The sequence below is a fragment of the Echinops telfairi genome, unplaced genomic scaffold (genome assembly GCF_000313985.2).
Source record: "Echinops telfairi isolate 266 unplaced genomic scaffold, ASM31398v2 ScPeMD7_7424;HRSCAF=8462, whole genome shotgun sequence".
In the NCBI taxonomy this organism is placed as follows: Eukaryota; Metazoa; Chordata; class Mammalia; order Afrosoricida; family Tenrecidae; genus Echinops; species Echinops telfairi.
In genome coordinates, this window is record NW_022111324.1 from 90620702 (window position 1) to 90640845 (window position 20144).

Below are 20144 nucleotides of genomic sequence, written 5' to 3' on the forward strand. Positions count from 1 at the left end.
TAGATTCAGATTAGCCGATGTCAGATAGTTCAGTTCACTAATGCCTAGGATATATTTCTATGCACAGTTCAACTTTTGATGCCTTCCCTACTTCATACTTGCAACATTCCAATTACTAAAGAATAAAGGTAGCACTTTCTTCTCATTTTGAGTTGTGTTACATCAACAAATGAAGGTCCTGAAAGCTTTGCTTCATCTCATTATTATTGTCAACTCTACATGGAGTTTTGTTGTTAGTTGCCATTGAGTTGGCACTCAGTTTTCTGCCACTCCATGTCAACTGGGATTGAATTGCTTTGATTCCTAGAGTTTACATTGGCTGATTTTCTGAAATAGATCATCAGACTTTTCTTTCTAGTCTGTGTTAGTCTGTAAGCTCTGCTGAAAACAGCTCAGCACCATAACAACGTGCAAATATCCACTGACCGATGGGTGATAGCAGTACAGCAAGTCCATTGACTGAGAATTGAATCTTGGAAGGTGAGACTTCTACAACTGAACCACCATTGCTCCCAATTAATGGAGCTTGTTGTTGTGTTGTTAGTTACTGTTGAACCAAGTCTGACTCAAGGCAATCCTTAGTGTGCAGAATAAAACTGCTTCATTGAGTTTTCAAGGCTACATTCATTCCTTTTGAAAGTAGGCCATCAAGTGTGTCCTCTGAGGCAACTCTGTATCAGTGCCAACCACCAACCCTTTATGCTATACAAACACCAAACCAAACTCACTGTCATTCAGTTGGTGCTGACTCCTGGTGACCCCATAGGACAGGCTAGAACTGCCCCAGTGAGTTTCTGAGACTGGAACTATTCACCAGAATCGAACGCCTCACAGTGACTCCTTTAATTGAGTTTTTAAAAAGCCAAACACATCATCCACACATGGATGGGCCTTTAAAGCTTTATGAGGACCTATGTCCAAAGTCACCAGTGAAAAGGAGTATGAGTTCCGGTGTTCACATGATATATGAATATAAAACACCCACTGTAAAATTTAAAATATTAATATGCCTGCCTTTCTTTCTTTAGAATAAATCTGTTCCATTGGCAATCCTGCTCTAAAAGCCACAAAACTGAGGGTTGTCCCTCTCTCACTTTCTGTGGTGATTCAGAAAAGGGATCTGCCCTCACACAGTGTCAGGGTTAGGCTCCCTGGAAACATCCATCAACCTGAATCAGTCACAGAACTTCAAGGTGACCTTTAGGTATGGAATCAGTTGTACCAGTCAGATAGGAGACAGGGGTGAGTGGGCACATTCATATCTTCCTACAGTCACATGTCACCTTCAGAAATCTGCACTTTCCAAATACTTCAAACACTCAGCAAAATAGATCAGGCCCCTGAATGAAATTAATCACCATAGCACAATGAATTTTTTTAAAAACCTCTTGCTAGTGTTATTTGAGAAATAGAACATGCTAAAGTTCTTCAAAAGTGTCATCCTTCAGGAATGCATTTGCATAGTAGCTCATCTCCACACCTCAGGTGTCAAGCCTTATCCCTCAGTGTATGTCTGAAGACTTCCTTACCCATCAAGAAAACCGTGAGCTGGGACAGAGAAGTCAGCGTTTAGAGTCTCAGGCTCAACAGTAAGGAGGGTGAGGCTTCGATTCCCTTCAGAGGAAATGGAGGCAGATAAGGAAAGTAATCCTTGGTGGTAGCGGGAGTTAGGAGTTAGACTGCTAACCACAAGATGAGCAGTTCAAATTCACCTGTTGCTCTGAAGGAAAAAGGTGAAAGTTCCTGTTTCCATTCACAGTTTCTGTTTACAACCTCAGAGACCCAATGGGGCGATTCTACTCCACCCTATAGGGTTGCTATGAGTCAGAATCAATTCACCGCCACAGGGTTTGGGGTAAGGAAGTGAAAAGAAACAGCCTAAGTGAGCAATAGGTAGAGATCCGTGGTACTTAGTCCCTGAAGGGATAATAGGAGGACAGTAATATTACTTCATCAAAGTAGAACGTCTGGTGGAAATATTCCTTCAATCAAAGCTATCACTTACTTTCATTATTATTATTATATGATTTTGAGTTTTACGGGCTGAAGGATAATATGGAATTTATCAACTCCTGCAACTGAAAAGTGGTTGGACCTAGTTGGGTTTAGGACTGAAAGTAGTGTCATCAGGAATAAGTCACTGGGCTCTGACTTCCTTTGAGCCTGAAACTTTATTCAGAACCTTAGCCTCTGGAGGTCATTGAGGTTTCATCCTTGCTCTAATCATATGACAAATGCCTATAAGAGTGGCACAAGTCTGTACCCAGACATACACTGCTGTGAGCATAGTTTCCCAATATGAGAAGTTCCTCACTGCTGAATGCTGCAGGTACATCCAAAGTGCTAGCCTGCCTCTTGAGTTGAGTGTTTTCAGATCTGGCTGCAACACTCAACAGAAGTCTTGTGAAAGATGTCCCCTTTACCCTATGAACTACCTGAATCCTGGCTTGAGGACATCAGGATGCCTTGGAAGACAAAATTCCAAACCTTGAATGAGTTGTTCTGACCTTGCAAATTGGTCCCTCAGCCAAGAGACTCCATACTTTTGAGCTACCTGGCATTTTTTATAGTCCAGTTATCACAGGTATAAAAACTCAGCCTAATGTTTTTATAAATGAACTTGGCTACATTAAGCAGTTTGGACCAGCATCCGCACAGTGAGGTTTGGAGCAATTTCTGCTTTTAATGTTCACTTTGCATCATAGGTGACACATTTAATCTCAGTAGCACCTTCAAGTGTGAAAAGCCTGCAGAATGATTTATTTAAGGACTAAAAAAGATATATCTGAAGTAAGCCCCAGAGGTATGAGTGATCTCAGGTTCAGGGACTGTTGATCTACCTCCTCTTCTCTACAGGCTCTTCTATGTATAGAATGTTCTTGGTAATGACACCTCCCTCCCAAGGTTGTCATAGGCAAATGTCTTTAACTGTATTCACTTAAAAAAATTGTATATGTATGTGTGTGAAAGGCACAAGAGGCGTTAGGACATATGTGAAAGTGTTTAGGATTTAGAATAAGATAAGACCTCAGTTAATAACTTTAGCATATCTGCTAGGGTAGGCAAGCATTTTATTTTGGTTTTTAACTTGCCTGCATTTTTCTAATCTATAAAATAAGAAAAGAATGAGACTTCACTTACAGTGTGTGTGATAAGTAGAAAATATAGTAAAGAAAGTGAGCAGGTATTCAATAAATACACAGGATGTTGATTGTTACAACTGCTGCTGATGCTGTGTTTTCCTATAACCATTACTATTATCACTAATAATATCATATCTTGAGCCCATTATGTGCCAAGTATATTTTTGTGAGGCACCTTTAGGCAACTTGTAAAGCATCTTCATGACTTATCTCAGCAGTAACTAAAAAAAGCACATTAAACAAAATATTGAATCCATTGTCATGGTATATTTAGGCACCTTATAAATATGTCCAAATAAATTATGGAGTAACTTGACTGCAAGTGAAACCTGTAAATTTAAAGGGAGGGCAAATGTTAGTTATAGTGCTGCATTTGGTATTAAATCTGCAAATTGTAATAAACTTCCTGTTATATACTTGAGAAAAATATTTCCTTTTGAGAAGCTCAATGCTTTGCCCCGAAATCTTTTACCCCATCCTTAAAAAATATGACAGCTAATACAGAACATCCAACAGAAATCCTTTTCATTTTGAAAAAGTAAAGGATAAAATTGAAAACTTTTTTTGGCTACTTTAACCAAAGCAGACATCCCTGGATCTGTCCTGTTCATTGTCATTAACAAATTGGGAATAAGGAGACAGATGACAATAGGCAAACACACTTGGATATAACACAAAGTAGGGGGACTAGAGAATGATGAATGACATATTGAAACTGACCTCCATGGACTAGAATATTGAACTGAAATCAGTAAGATCAGAGTTGATAAAATAATTGCATATTTTAAATTTTCATTTAAAAATATTTTACTAATCAATATTGGATGATGAATATCTAGCTTAGTAATAGTGTGTTGCAAAATATTTGAACAGTTTTCGATTGTAAGGGTCATAAATGAGAGCAGAACATCTTGCTCACACACACACAATAATGGGTTCATTACTTTGAATTGATTAGATCAAATGTTGGGTAGTAGGTAAGGAAATTGGAATAAGGAGGGGAGGCTTAGGGACAATTCAATAAACATTTGGATAAAAGTGATTAGGATGCACCATGTTTGGGCCATTTTGTACAAGGAACAATAGGGCTCTTTAGTTGGAAAGGGAGGGTGGCACAGAGAGGAATAACAGCCTTCAAACTGGTAAAGAATGGCTTGGGTAGAAGGCAGCGTTCTGCTGGTAGCTTTAGAAATAGTAGGTGATACTACAGGGAACAGATCAGCTATAACAAAGTACAGAAGAGTGGCCTCGTGAGGTACAAAGATCTGCTCAAACATGAGTAGAATTGGGGGAGAAAGGGGAGATTCTAGAATTCCTAAAATGCCATGCTATTTTCCCTTCTATGTTATAGATTCAAGAATAGGATCGAATAATAACAGATCTCATGAGATCCCATGAGACTAGCTAAAGTAGTTTGTTACATGATAAATCATAAAATAGTGCTACGTAACTATCCTGCTATTCCACCAAAGTGGCTGTGATACTCAAAGATCAGAGCTGCAGCTATGTAACAAACTGAAGAATCAAAATAAACATGGTACTCAACAGGATAAAAGATATTTACTAGACATCTCACAACTTGCTGACTACAAATGTTACATGATTTATGTATGTGCCTTTTAACAGATTTATATAATTGTGTTCTACTTCTTCAGGAAGGATTTTAGGTAAGTTATATGAATATGTAGATTATGTCAAGACATATTAATCTAACTGTTGGATAATAAATGAAAATATAGGAAAAATGGACAAAATTGGGTTGAGAAAAGGGACCAGCATTCTGCACATCCATATTTACCACAGGAAACTATATATATGGCTTCTGAGAGCACGTGGAGATAGGTATACCATTTTACAGATGAGTTAACTGATGCTCACAAGTTAAGTAATTTCCTAAAGTCAAACACCCAACTAAGTATATGAATTGTTTAATCAACCTGACCACAAAACTCATGTTTCTGATGTATAATCACCACTTTAGGAAGAGATAAAGATTCAGGACAGTAGATTATCTTCTCATTAACCAAGGTGGAACCAAGAAAACTGCATGTAGGGTTTATGCTTTTGCACAACAGTCACACAGAATTATTCTCCATGACTAAAGTCCAATGCAATACACTCACATAGTTGCTTAATACACATTTTCTGACAAGGAGAATATCCAGAATGATTTAACATTTATAAACCAACCTGGAGGCTGGGGAGTCAAGATGGCATACAGGTAAAATCAATCACCTGGTGATCCTGTTGTAAGATCATAAAATAAAGAGGGAAAGAGGCCAACATTGGGAGGCTGGGTGCTAAAAATAGATTCAGTATACTAGGGTCTGGTTCAGACCTCCCCCTGCAATTTGCACCCACAAAGTGATTTAAGAACTCATTGAAATGCTCTAAGTTCACTGCATCTGCCTGCAGGCTCTGCTAACATCTCGCCAGATCCAGAGGGATAGAGTCCACCACCACTTTTTCCACCCATGATCCCAGACCCACACCAATCAGTAATTTTCTGAGGCTTCTGTCTAAAAGTGGTCATAATCCCAGGCTCTCCGAAAACCTCCAAGAACTAGACACAAGACCTCACACCGAAGTTCCCTTCTCTCCTATCTGCCCTGTTCCTGTGGTCTAAGGCTTTTCAGCTCCTCCCCCCAGCCAGGAACAGAGTAGCTACATCATCCATTCCCTTTTCCCCTCTCCCCAGCTCCATGCCTTCCAGTGTGGGCAGATAATTAGATTCTAATTTGCGGCAATTGAAGAGGCATTAGAAAATTTACATGTGACAGAACAGAATCCCAGAGCAAACCTGCATGGCTGGGCAGGATAGAGCTGCTAGTGACACAGGAGCGCAGCTGGGGGAGAATTCACATCCATTTGACCCCAAACCCACTCTGCTAATCAGGTCTCCCTTCCCTGGGGGGCAGCACAGCACAACTGCAATACCAGGGCACCCCACAAGCCCATTATAAAAAGGAAAAAAAAAATTTTTTTTAATGTTTTCAATTCCAGGCTGTATTCCTTTGTGCAACTTTATACCATAAACAGCCAGAACTCTGTCCATTAGCATACCATTAACATAACAAGACAGCCAGAACTTTAATCCCCAGAGCACAGCCTAGAATTTTAATATAACAAAACAGGAAAAAACAACATGTTCTGATAGCCACAGTCCAAGCCAAAAACTGGCTCTACCAGATTTGGGCTCCACAGAGAATCTTGAAAAGACTGCAAATTGTGACCAGACAGTCCATACCAGGCCCTTGCCCATGCTGCAGGCCCTCCACAACCCGGCCCAGTGACATACCTACAGTTATCTGCCTCAGCCCAACCTTTTGAGGACCCCACTGCTGCTGCACACCGCCTACATAGCAGTCCAACCCACCATCATAGTAGGCCACAGGTAGTCCTTGAAAACACTCTTACCAGTTACAAAGAGAAAGAGCTCAGGGACCATCAGTCTTTGAGGAACATGGCGCCCAGTTCTTTCAAAATGACATGCAGACAGCAACATAGCTCAACACCCTCAACAAGAAAGATAAAATGCAACAGCGAAGAAAGTCCTAAACCTAACAATGCTCAGAAGAATCAGACGCCGATCTGCCACAAAAGGACATCTCAGAATTCTGCTTAGAGTAGTACAGGGCAAGAGTGAAGCAAGACAGAATAAGGATATAATGATAGAGGAGATGAAGTCCTTGATAGAGGGGATAAAATCCACACACCAAAGGAAACTATAAGAACTAATGGATGAGTAATAGAAGCAAAACACAAGATTACAGACATCACCAATGGACTAGAAGAGGCAGAATTCATACCAGCGATCTCCAGGACAAATAGGCAGACTTCAGCCAATGGGAAAGACAGTCAAACAAGATCATTAAAGAGGCAGAAGAAAACCTGAGATCAATGACAGATACTATGAATAGAATCAATATTCAAATACCGTATATACTCGAGTATAAGCTGATCTGAATATCACTTGAGGCCCCTAATTTTACCACAAAAACATTAAAAATGTGCTGAGAAAACTCAGCTTATACACAAGTTTATACAGTAATTGGTCTACCAGAACAAGACACCATGAAGAAGTCAACAGCTAACTTAGTGAGGGAACTTCAGGAAGCAAACTTCTTCACACTAATGAATGAGAATCAGACATTCATATAGGAAGCAGAGAGGACACAAATTAGACTAAACCTCAGGAAGAACTCACCAAGACATGTAAGAGCTAAATTATCCAACTTCGAAGAAAAAGAAAATTTTAAGAACAGCAAGAGTAAAATAGATACATACAATGGTGATCAGGTAAGAACATGCTCAGACCTATCAGCAGATACTACAAAAAGGAGGAGAGCGTGGAGTAACATCTTCCAAAAGCTGAAAGAAAAAAAAAACCACCAAGCTGAGAATCCTCTACCTTTCCAAACTATCTATTATGACAGGTGGTGAGGTAAGTCTTCCTGGACCAGGAAAAATTCAAAGAATATGCCATAAGACACCCAACCCTGTGGAAAATCCTTGCCAACTCAATGAGATCAGAAGCCAAACATCCATGAAGCACAAGTAGGAGAACACCATAAAGCACAACTCCTCCCATAAATCAAGGCACTGAAAACAACTACCAAGATAACATTAACTCAGAGGAAAAAGAAGTCAAGAGTGAAGCCCCCAACATAAAAAAGCACACTTATATGAAGGGAAATAGGAAAACACCCAACACAAAAGCTACAAGATGAAAGGAATGAATCCACACATCATGTAATAACTCTGAATGTCAACAGCTGAACTCACCTATTAAAAAACAAAGGTTAGCAGACTGGCTCAGAAAACATAACCCATCAATCTGTTTCCTGCAAGAGACATAGCTTAATCTCACACACAAAAATCGATTAAGAAGAAAAGGCTGGCAGGAAATATACCAGGCAAAGGCAACTTAAAAAAAAACAGGGGTTTCATTCATCAAACAAACTATTCAAAAGATGAAAAAAGAAATCACTGATTCAACAATCATAGCCGGTGACTTTGAAACACTATCAGAGAGAGATCACTGGAAAAAGAAATTTAGCAAGGAGGCTACAGAGCTAAACACTACAATTAGGCAACAGAACATGATAGACGTTTATAGACCTTTCCATCCAAATGCAAAAAATTCACATTCTTTTCAAGTGCACATGGCTCATTTTAAAAAACTGACCACATGCTGGAACACAAGTCAAGCCTGAATAAATTCAAACACATAGCGATTACTCAGACATCCCTCTAAGACCACCATGCCATAAAGCTGGATATCCACAGAAGGACACTAGAGAAACAAGTACAAACAATTGGAGGATTAATAACGATCTTTTGTGACATGAATGGGTACTGGCCCAGAGTAGAGAGGAAATTAGGAAGTTTTTCCGGACTTCTCTTCAACATTGTATTGGAGGTCCTAGCTAACAACATAAGGTAGCAGAAGGACATTGAAGATATCTAGCCAGGAGAGAAGGAGGTGAAACTATCGCTATTTTCAGATGACATGATTCTATTCATTGAAAATCCCAAAAGCTCCACAACAGGAGCACTGGCAGTGATAGAGGAGTAGAGAAGAGTGAAAGGATACCAAAAAATCTATTGGTTTGTTATAAACATCAGACAAGACCATGGAAGAGATCAAGAAGGCAGTACCCTTCACAGCAGCCAAGAACAAAGTGAAATATCTAGGGATATATACAAAAGATGTATATAAGGAAAATTACAGGACCCTACCACAGGAAACCACAAGCGACCTCCACAAATGGAAGAATATTCCAGGATCATGGATCAGAAGACTCAATATAGTAAAGATGTCAGCTTACCCAGGTACTATACAAAGTTAACACTATCCCAAATCAAATACCAACAATCTTCTTCAAAGAATTGGAAAAACTAGCCATCAATTTCATATGGAGAGGGAAGAAGCCCAGAATTAGCAGAGAACTCCTCAAAAAGGACAAAGTTGGAGGGCTCACTTTACCTGACTTTAATGCCTATTACACAGCCACAGTGGTCCAAACAGCATGGTACTGGAATAATGACAGATACTCAGACCAATGGAAAAGAACAGAAATAAAACGATCAGCATATAGATGACTGATCTTCAACAAGGGCCCCAAAAGCATCAAATGGGAGATGGATACCCTCTTTAATAAGTGGTGCTGGAAACAATGGATATCCACATGTAGAAAAATGAAACAAGAGGCTTACCTCACCCCAAGCACAAGAATAAACTCAAGGTAGATCACAGACCTTGAAGTAAACCCCCAAACTATCAGGACCACCAACAAAGGAATAGGGATAAACCTAAGAACCTTGGCACAAGGAATACATAAGCTAACTGCAGTAGAGAAGGGTACACACACAGGTGAAGCTGAAATCTACAAGTGGGATATACGAAAGATAAGACACCTGTGTGCATCAAAAGACTTCATCAAGAGAGTATCAAGAGAACCCACAGACTGGGAGAGGATTTTTAGCAATGACACAACAGACAAGGACGTATTACTAAAATATACAAAACCATCCTAGCCTGAAAAAAGAAGAAAGCAGTTAACCCCCCAAGGAAGTGGACAAAGACCTGAACAGAAGTTTCACTAGCGAGGAGACCCGAATGGCCAATAAACATATGAGAAAGTGCTCCCAATCATTAGCCATCAGAGAAATGCAAATTCAAACAACCATGAGATACCACCTAACACTCTTCAGGATAGCCCAAATCAGAACATCAGAAAGCAATAAATGTTGGAAGGGATGTGGCAAGATAGGAACTCTCCTCCACTGCTGGTGGTTGTGTAGATACGTACAACCATGAAACCTATATTTCTCTTTAGCTGTTATGTGTATTTTCCTATTCTGGGAATACTTTCTATTTTACATATTTTCTTATATGTGCAAACCAAATAGTTACCAATGAGAGCTTATATTCTATTAAGGAGCTGGGGGGGGGGGGAAAGAGCTGACGATAGCTCCTTTAGGACCAATGCATTGGCTGAAATAACTGGTGGCATGAATCAAACACTTTGTAGCCTAAACGTCTGCTTATGTTAATGACCAGGTTTGGTTATATGGTGATGGCTTACATACATTGAAAAGAATAATAAATTATAACAGCAGAATGTGTTTCTAAAGCTTTCTAAAATCCTCTTACATATAGTGCCTTTGCAATTGTTGTCCATAATTTAGAAGAAGACATTTACTAGGCTGAGTTCATCAAGACAGATTTAAAAGACTTTATTAGCCAAGCACACATCAGTCCAATAGAGAACGATCTAATAGTAGTAAAAGCAAATCCAGATTGTATTTATTTTATTCTGAAATAATATTGTTGAATTTAATTCATTTATAAAATAGAGAACACCTACTAAATGCAGGGCTTCATTAGTATGCTAAGCTGAAGAATAAATGAGTACAGAACTAAAGATGCTAATAGTCTATGCCAATTCTGAGTAGCATTTACTTACAGCCATAGTAGAAAGGTTCTTTTCCACAGATGTCATATTTCCCAATTTACATGCCCTTTTTGAACCTTAAATTCCCATCAAGAGGTAGGGTCTAATTTCTCTCCCTGTGAATTTGGATAGCTCTGTGACTTGCTTTCAATCAAGAGAATGAGGCAAAATTGATGCTGTAAAATTTCTGAGGCTAGATCAGAGAAAGCAATGCAATTCCCAACTTTCTCTCTAGAGAACTGTTTCTGAAACTGCAAGGTCACCATGTTGTGACTAGGTAAAAACTAACACATACTAAAAGACCACTCAGAAAGCTTTTAAGACTCCCTCTATAGCGGTTCTCAACCTGTGGGTTGAGATGTGTGACCCAAAGGGGTCACACAAACTTTCACAGGGGTTGCCCGATTCATAACAGTAGCAAAATTACAGTTATAAAGTAACAAAAATAATGTTATGGTTGGGGGGTCATCACAACATGAGGAACCATCTTAAAGGGTAGCGGCATTAGGAAGGTTGAGAACCTTCCTAATGAGAGAGAGAGATCCTCTGAGAACTAGTTAGGTGAGCTAATTAAGCTGGGCCTGTGAAGAAGCTATAGGAAGAGGGTAGGTGAGGAGAACACGTTTGTGGTCTACCCCCATGAGGCTTAGTGTTAGGTAACAGAGAACCTAGAGATTCCAAGACAGGCCAATCGGAGAAAAAACAAACTCACCGTGGTTATACAAGAGGTGGTGATTTATTTTTTATTTCCCCTGAGAATTAAAATATGGAGCACTAGTGGCGTAGTGGTTACATGTTGGGCTGCTAACTGCAAGTTCTGCTGTTTGAAACCACCATCCACTGCACAGGAGAAAGAAGAGATTTTTCTTTTACTCCCATTAAGAGTTACAGTTTTCGAAACCCACAGGGGCTACTCTACCCTGTCGTAAAGGGTCACTCTGAGTCAGAAACAACTTGATAGCAGGGTTTGGTTTTTGCTTTAGAGAGTATTAAAATAGTTTAGTTACAATGCTCACTCAAATCAAACTCCAGACCCAGTACCATCGAGTCTATTCTGACTCATGGTGATCCTATAGGACTGGTAGAACTGCCTCAGTGGAGTTCCAAGAGAAAAACTCTACTGATGTAGAAAGCCTCATCTGTCTCCTGAAGAGTAGCTGGTGGTTTCAAAAGGTTGCTCTTCAGATGAGCAGCTCAACATGTAACCACCACGCTACCAGGGTTCACTAGAGACCTGAAAACACTAAAGACATCTGTAAAATTAAAATACCCAAAATAAAAATGATGGGGCTGAAAGCTGCAGAAGCAGAGCTGGGGAAGGAAGAGAAGGCCAGGGGGTGGAGATGGGGTGGGAGTGGGGGACTTCAGATAAACAGTGGCATAGTTTGCTACTTTGATTGCCAATGGCTTCTGGCAGCATATTGGGTGAGATGTGCTTGTGAGATATTCTGAGGACAGTATCTTGTTACTAGGTCTTTAAAAAGATTAGACAACTAGTAAAAAAAAGTAAATGCCATCAGTTCAGCTAACCTGGTGTGTTAGTCTGGGTACTTTAGAGAAACAAGTCCACAGAAACTCACATGTATAAGAGAGAGTTTTATATAAAGGTTGAGCGCACATCAAGAAAACATCCCAACCCAGTGGTGCCCAAGCCCACAAGTCCAACATTAACCCCTATGACTGACACCAACCCACAAAGTCCTCCTCTATCTCACAAAACACACACAATGATGCCGACTACAGGAGGAAAGCCAAATCAGTGAACCTGTACGCATCTCAGCACTGGCAGGGGTCTCCACACGGCTGCTCCAGCACCCAGGGCTGCATCACGGTAGGTCCATGCTGCTTCTCCTTGGGAATGTCTTGTAGGAGGTGACCTTTGCCAGCTGAAGCAGGGAACTGGCTAAGGCAGCTGCACCCTGGTCTGACCATCACAAAGCAAGAGACCCGAGAACTAGAAAGGCAAGCCTCACTGAGCCATTTAGCTCAGCGCCCTTTAATTAATCCCACATGTGTTTATCGGCCAGGTTGGCACAATAAACTCTAACTATATCACCTGGTTACTCCTTTGAAACAGATTGATAAGAAAGTAATAAGAAAGACTCCAGGTAAACTTTCAAGACAACTAGAAAACTGTTGTTGTTAGTTGTTATGGAGCTTAGTCTAACTGATGGTGAGCCCCTGTGTACAGAGTAAAAAAAGTGTTCCAAGTCTGTGACCTTTCAGCTGCAGATCACCAGGGCTGACTTCGGACGCACCTCTCAGTGAATTTGAACCATCAACCTTTCTGCTAGTAGTTGACGCTTTATTTGCACCACCCACTGTCTTCTGGAAATAAAACAAAAACAAAAAACCAACAGCTTAAAATAGATTGACTAAACTTTCCAGAATATTTGCAGGGATCCAGAGACCCTGATGGGATTTCTTACATTTCCTTTTCTGGTAACTACCACGACTTCAGTTTCCTGCATTTCTGCCCACTGATCCTTCAGACAATGGGATTCTGTATTCTGATGGCTTATCAGAGGTACCAGACCTGCTGCAAACTGGGTACTAAACAAGATACTAAACTGTTTCTCCAAAGTGACTCCTAGTAACAAGCGACCTAGTAAAAAGTGGAATACCTTAGTGTATGTCCACAAACCCCAGTGTGCACTTCAGATCTTGAGTGTCACTCCTTTTATTTACAAACTTCTGTACCTTCTAGAGTTAATGAGCTCTGGCTGTGTGTGTGTGTGTGTGTGTGTACACATTGGCTAAGACCTCAACTGTGAAATTAAAAGTTGGTGGTTGGACCCCACCAGCTATGTCATGGGGGAAAGATGTTTTTTTGTTTGTTTGTGCATGTGTGTGTGCATGTGTGTGTTTGTTTTTGAGAGGCATGGCTCTTAATTGTTCCAAAACTGTCTCTGAAATTGTATTCTCCCAAAAAAAGCTGAAAGACAAACTGGTGCTGACAATTTTCTTTTACTCTCTGGCTTTATAAATATACATTTTTAGACAAACATAAAGGAGTACTATTGTTTTTGTGTATATTGCAAGATTGCTTTGACACCCCCCCCCCAAATCACCTCCCTTAACAGATGACAAATTTGAAAAGAGTAGGAGGCGTCCCTATCCCTTTGTACCCGCCCCCCCCATTGGTCGCCAGTGGGGCATTCTGTCATGGGTAGTTTTACTCAGGACACTTCTGGCTGTGAACTTCCCGCGAAGCTTAAGCCTGGTAAGTACTTGATAGCATCTATAAAGCTGGGAACTGGCCTTCGACAGCACAGCTCCCATTGCCATTGAGTCAAAAATAATACTCTGGGTCCTGAACGTGATTACTATGCTCAGCTGCTAACTAGCAAGCTAGAGGGTGAGTCCACTAAAGAATGGTCTGGCTAGCTGCTTCAGAAAGGTCACATCCATTGAAAGCAGTATGGAGCACAGTTCAACACTGGCACACATGGAAGCCTCACGTCTGATTGTTCCTTTATAAACCATCCTGTTTGGACCGGAGACCTCGGGCCCCAGCACTGAGTAAGGCAATAGGCACAAGCATCGTCATGAGGGCCGGCAGGCTTTCCACAGCTGGCTGCAGTGACACCAGAACCTCAGAGCTGAGGAAGGGAAAGCAGGGAAAGCACACCTGAGACGGAAGGAAGGTAGAATGGAGTTAAGAGCTTACTTGTAGTTTTTCTCCCAGAATTTGACTGGCCTGACATATGATGTGATGAAAATGACACTCCCAAGAAATGGGCTCAATGGAGTAGAAAAGATTGAGGTGGCAATCATTTGAAAGAAAAGCATTGCAGAATCTGAGGATTTTGAGTTAAGGCAATGACATTTTTTCATTGTTATATTTTAAAATACTATTTTAGATTTTGACTACCTTCATTTTGAACATTTCTTCACACAGGAAGGAAAGACTATTTCTTTAATAGTTCTACATGTTTAGAAATATTAAACTGTCAGTAGCATCCTGATAAGTCTCATCACACCATCATGTAAATGAAATGATACTCATAAAAATCCCAGTGGTCGATTTTTGATTCATGGCAAAGAATAAATATGTAAGGATTGAAAAGAAAAGTTTCCTTATACTAAGATACCATCAACTGAACAAAACTCACTGTGGTATATTTATAAGTAAATAATTACATAACTATTTCATAATTACATTTCATCAATAATTAAAATTACATTACAGTTCTTAAAATAAATAAATAGCATTACTCTAGAAGTTATCAGCTCTGCTTCATAAAGAGTATCTTTCTACTGTTCCAAATCATATATTATTTATCATACATTAAATACCAATGACTCAAGTTAAGTCACTCCTAGGTTATAAGCTAAGAATTAATACTGATGAACGCATTGCATTTTTTATTGGCCGGGTTGCTCACAGTTTATATGAGCTTCTAATGACTATCTTTCCTCAGTCTCATGCACCCTGGCTGACCAGAAGCATAACTTCTCAAAATGGAAAACAGTGTACCAATACTGTTTTGGCTTAGCCCCGTGGCTTTCTGGAAATGAGGGAGGTACCCGATGGGTTTTTTCCTAGCCACTCTCTGCATCATTGGAGAACTTGCTCAGCTGCCCATCATACCTATTCCATTGTGTCATGGGGTATCGTGGGACTTGTGGTTGGAAGAACATGAAGGAACTGAGAGCAAGAATCCCTGGGGGTGGCCGAGATCTACGGGGCGACAAGACTACTCAGTCGGTAGATGTGCACACTCTCCACATCTTACAAGGTGAAGACATGAATTATTCTCCTACAAATCTGTTCCAATGTACTATAAAGTTGATTATTCCATCTAGAAGGGTGGTCGATTTCTGATTCATAGCAAAGAATGAATATATAAGGTGCATCTTTCTCAATGCTGGAACAATGGAGGTGTTCTTTCTTTAGCCCATATTCAAAAAGTTCAGCCAGGAAATGAAAAATCCAAGTACAGAAAGGAACATTATCTCATTATTAAGCACTCAGATTTCCTACTACTTTTCCCTGGCATGGCTTAAAGTTACATCATAGGGGAATGCGAAGGGGTAAATCAAAACAAAACATTATGGTAGAGTTTATTCCAATTTATAGTGACCCCAAAGAAAGAATAGAAGTGCTCCTTAAGGTTTCCAAGAACGTAAATGTTCCCCCTACATATGGCTAGAGGATCTGAACCTCAGCATTGTGGTTAGAAGCATAATACTTAACCCACTGTGCCCTCTGGGTTCTTTCGGGAGGGATGAGTAAGAGTTCCTTAACAGTTCAAATTACATGTAAAATATAGAAAAATCCTTAAGCCTTGTACTGTCCACAAAAACTTTTTCTCACATTTATGTAGATTTCTCTTCTGTTTCACAAGTAGCTGTCATATTTTTACTTACTATTCACACCCATCCAACAGTAACCAATGTATAGGACCAATGAGAATTGCCCCAAGAGTTTTCTATACGATTCATCTTTACAGGGGTAGACAGGCACGTCTTCCTCCTGTAAACTGTGACGGGTTTGAACTGCCAAGCCCTGATTAGCAGCCCAACATTTAACCATAGCACCACAAGGGTTTCCTATCTAGGGTCTTAGTGGCCCTGGTGCATAGGCATTGGCCTGCTAACCTCAAGGTCAACCTCATCAACCAATATTCAGCAAAAGGTGAGGCTGTCCATGACCATAAGACCTGTCCCTACTCATAACAACTCTATATACAACAGAACAAATTGGCGCCCAGTCCTGGGCCACCCTCACCATTGTTCTTAAGCTTGAACCCATTGTTGCAGCCACTGAGTCAATCAATCTTCTGGAGGAACTTCTTTTTTCCCCCCACTGACACCCTACTTTACTGAGCGCGATGTCCTCTTCCAGGGATTAATCTTTCCTGATAAACATTTGAACAGAAGTTTTGCCATCCTTGCCTCTAAGAAGCATTCTAGCTCTACTTCTTCCGAGACATAGTTGTTTGTTCTTTTGGTGGTAGTTCATGGTACTTTTCTTCCATGTCATTGGTTATTGATCATATGCTACCTCCTGAAATGGTGACATGTCAACTAGTTATTTTTGCTACAGTGGCTCTGTGTATTCTTTCCACCTTCTCATGTTGTGTCATTCAATATTGCACCCATAGACTCTTTCAATATTTCAATTCAAGCCTTGATTTTTTTCTTGAGTTATTTCAGTTTAAGGTATGCTGAACATGTTCTTCTTTTGGGTTTTCTAACTCTAGGTCTTTGTACATTTCATTATAACATTTATATTGTTCTTCTCAAGCTACCCTTTGAAATTTTCTGTTCAGCTGTGTGATGTAATCATTTCTTCTATTTGTCTTAGCTACTGTATGATCAAGTTTTAGAGTTTCTTCTGACAGCCATGCTGTCTTTTCTTTATTTTCCGTCTTTTTAGTGCCCTCTCAGCTTCTTCATGAATGATGTTCTTGTTGTTCCCTACAACTCACCGCGTCATCTGTTATTAGTGTTCAATGCACCAAATCTAGTCTTGAGATGTTCTCAAAAGTCAGGTGAGTTAGACTCGAGGTCATCTTTTGGTTTCTATGGATTTGTTTTAATTTTCTTCAGCTTCAACCTGAACTTACATATGAGCAATTGATAGCCTGTTCTATAGTCAGCCTCTCATCTTATTTTAGCTGCTTATATTGAGCTTCTCCCTCTTCTCTTCGCACTGATGTGGTCAATTTTATTTCTGTGTATTCCACCTGGAGAAGACAACGTGTATAATCACTGTTTGCATTGTTGAAAATAGCTGCTATGAACAAGTCATTGGTCTTATAAAATTCTATCATACAGCTCCAGCTTTGTTTCTATCACCAAGACCATATTTTCCAACTACTGTTCCTTCCTCTTTGTTTCCAACTTTCGCATTCCAATCACCAATCATTATCAATGCATCATGATTGCACATTTGATCAATGGCAGACTCAAGAAATTGGTAGGATTCTTCCATTTTTCCATCACTAGATTTAGTGGTTGGTGCATCAAATGGAATAATAGTGGTATTGGTTGAATTTTCTTGCAGATGGATAGATCTAATCCTAGCACAAACAGCAGTATACTTCTAGCTCAATTTTGAAGTGTTCTTGTTAACAGTGAATGTGACTCCATTCCACTTGATTGTGTCATGCCTGGCATAGTAAACCATATGATTTTCTGATTCAAAATGGCCAACACCAGTTCATTTTAGCTAGCATATTAATCTTCCATTTCATTTTTGATGACTTTCAGTTTTCCTAGGTTCATATTTCATGCATTCCATGTTATGAGTATGGTTTGTTTGGTTTTTTTGCAGTTGTTCTCATTCTCAGTCCAGCCCAATCAGCAAATGAAGGTCCCCCCAAAGACTTTACTCCTAAAAGTTTTACCCCATCCACATCATGATCTGAGAAGGCTGCTCTTCCTCAGTCATATTTTGAGTGCCTTCTGATCTTAAGGGCTTAAATTCTGACAATGTTATACTTCTATTAATTAGGCCTTCAGTATCTGACAATATTTTGATACAATTCACAAGGTCTTCAGTGGCTAATTGCTCTGAAGTGGACAGCCAATTCCTTCTTTGTGCTCTGTTCTGAGTTTGGAAGATCAGTCCAAACCTGTTCACTTTGGGTGACGCTGCTGCCATTTGAAATACTGGTGGCATAGCTTCTAGCATCAAAGGAACACACAATCCACCACAGTATGACAAACAGACAGACAAGTGATGGCTGTAAGATCTATAGCCTAGGAAACCCCATATACTCAGTAAGAGTCAGGAATTGACTTACTGGCAATGAGTATGTTTTATATGTTTTACAGAAACCCCCTACCCTGACTCAATGAAGCCCTGGTGGTGTATTAGAGTTACATATTGAGCTGCTAGTCACAATCCCACCACCTCCTCTGAGATAGATGAGGCTTTCTGCTCCCATAAATTTTTACAGCACCAGAAACTGACCCTGTCACTCTGAGTCAAAATTGACTACGTGACAATGAGCTTGGGCACCCTTCATCATTTCCTTATCATATGACTTTAAGCCATGTCAATGACAATATTTTAGAAACCTGAGGGCTTCATAATGAGATCATCTTCCTACCTGTGCAAGGGATTTCTATATAGTTGAAATTGACCCAATGGCATTGGGTTTGATTTAGTTTTGGCTTATTCATACCCAAACATCTTTGGGAGTTCTGTGTGGCCATTGCAATGAATTATACAACCCAACATAGATAGAGTGGTGGATGAGGAATGGTTGATGTTACAATAGGAAAAGAAGGATGGAGGGAGGAGGCATATCTGACCCCTGCCTCATGGCAATAGGGAAGCTAGTCAGATATGGCTCCCAATGCCATTGACTATAAATGAAAAAATACCAACATCTACCAAGTGGAAAATAATCTTATTTGTGTACACAACTAACAAAGATAATCTGATTAAGTGTTTGTAATTATTTAGAAGATGATGGTCTTGCATGGACTCTACAAAAATTAAATGGGTTAGTGTTCCTGCCTTTCCCCAGAGGTAACAGACTCAGAAAGTAGCAGAGGCTACTGAGGGAGAAAACATGCTCATACTGGAAAAAGCAATTTACTAAGCAGTACCCTGCTGACCTGAAAGCTAATTCAATTACAAAACAGAGCAAATTAATCCCTTCTCAATGCCAGAATGGGGCCCATAGTTCCTTGATAGAGTAATACAATAATTAACATTTAAAAATTAGTCAAGAGCCAGGTCTGACATTTAAGAAACTGATAACTTTGTCTTGGTGATCTATAAATCCAGCTTACTCAATCATTTATCTCATTATACTCTGGGAAACATGACGTTGAACCCCTAAAAGCAAATATCTACCCATCAAGAATAAGAGGTGTGTAGTTAATGCCAAGATGGGTTAATGGCCTTCTTAGCTGTAGCTAATCAGGTTCCATGAGGGTAAATTATAAATCTTTATATCTTAGTAGAAGGGAGAAAGTGAATGTTGCTAGCAGGGACATTTTTAAGAACAAAGCATACGGGTTGACTATTCTAAAATAGAATAACCAAATACTCAGTAAAATCTACGTCTCAGATGTGTTCAATTTTTTAAGGGATTAGGTTTAACATAATGATACTTACATCTCACCCACTGTATATGCAATCTGAGATTGATGATTATTCTTATGCAAATATTAAGAGCCAAGTGCGATGTGCTTGTATGTAAACCCAAAGCATGCATAGAGATCAGGTTGTTGAAAGTTATGACTCCCAGATGCCTTAATTCAGCTGTAGAGCTACAAGGAGTAATTAGCATTACTGAACGCAGTTGACAAGGCACTAATATCAATAATGAATGCTGCAGATATGTACAAGATCGAGTTACGATAAAATCAGAAACCTGAACTTTAAGTTTTAAAATTTTAATGCAACACCTCAAACAAAAATTTACATTAAATTAATAATTTTCATCTAACAAGCAAGTCTTTAAATTCTAGGTAGGAAAACGTAGACACACGTCAGAAATACAAGTCACCCCAATTTTCATCTCACTGTTTTAAATGATTTAGTTTAGTTAAATGGAAGTTTGTGCTATTA

General features: G+C 39.7%; 1 protein-coding gene across 7 annotated transcripts in view; it reads right to left on the minus strand.

Annotated features, from left to right (window-relative positions):
- PCNX2 (pecanex 2) overlaps positions 1-20144 on the minus strand; it is a 326649-nt gene that overhangs the window by 78383 nt on the left and 228122 nt on the right. For all 7 annotated transcript variants that reach the window (XM_045297999.1, XM_045297998.1, XM_045297997.1 and 4 more), the window contains one exon: positions 14274-14403. In XM_045297999.1, coding sequence (XP_045153934.1) covers positions 14274-14403 — 130 coding nt within the window. The remainder of the gene's footprint in view (positions 1-14273; positions 14404-20144) is intronic.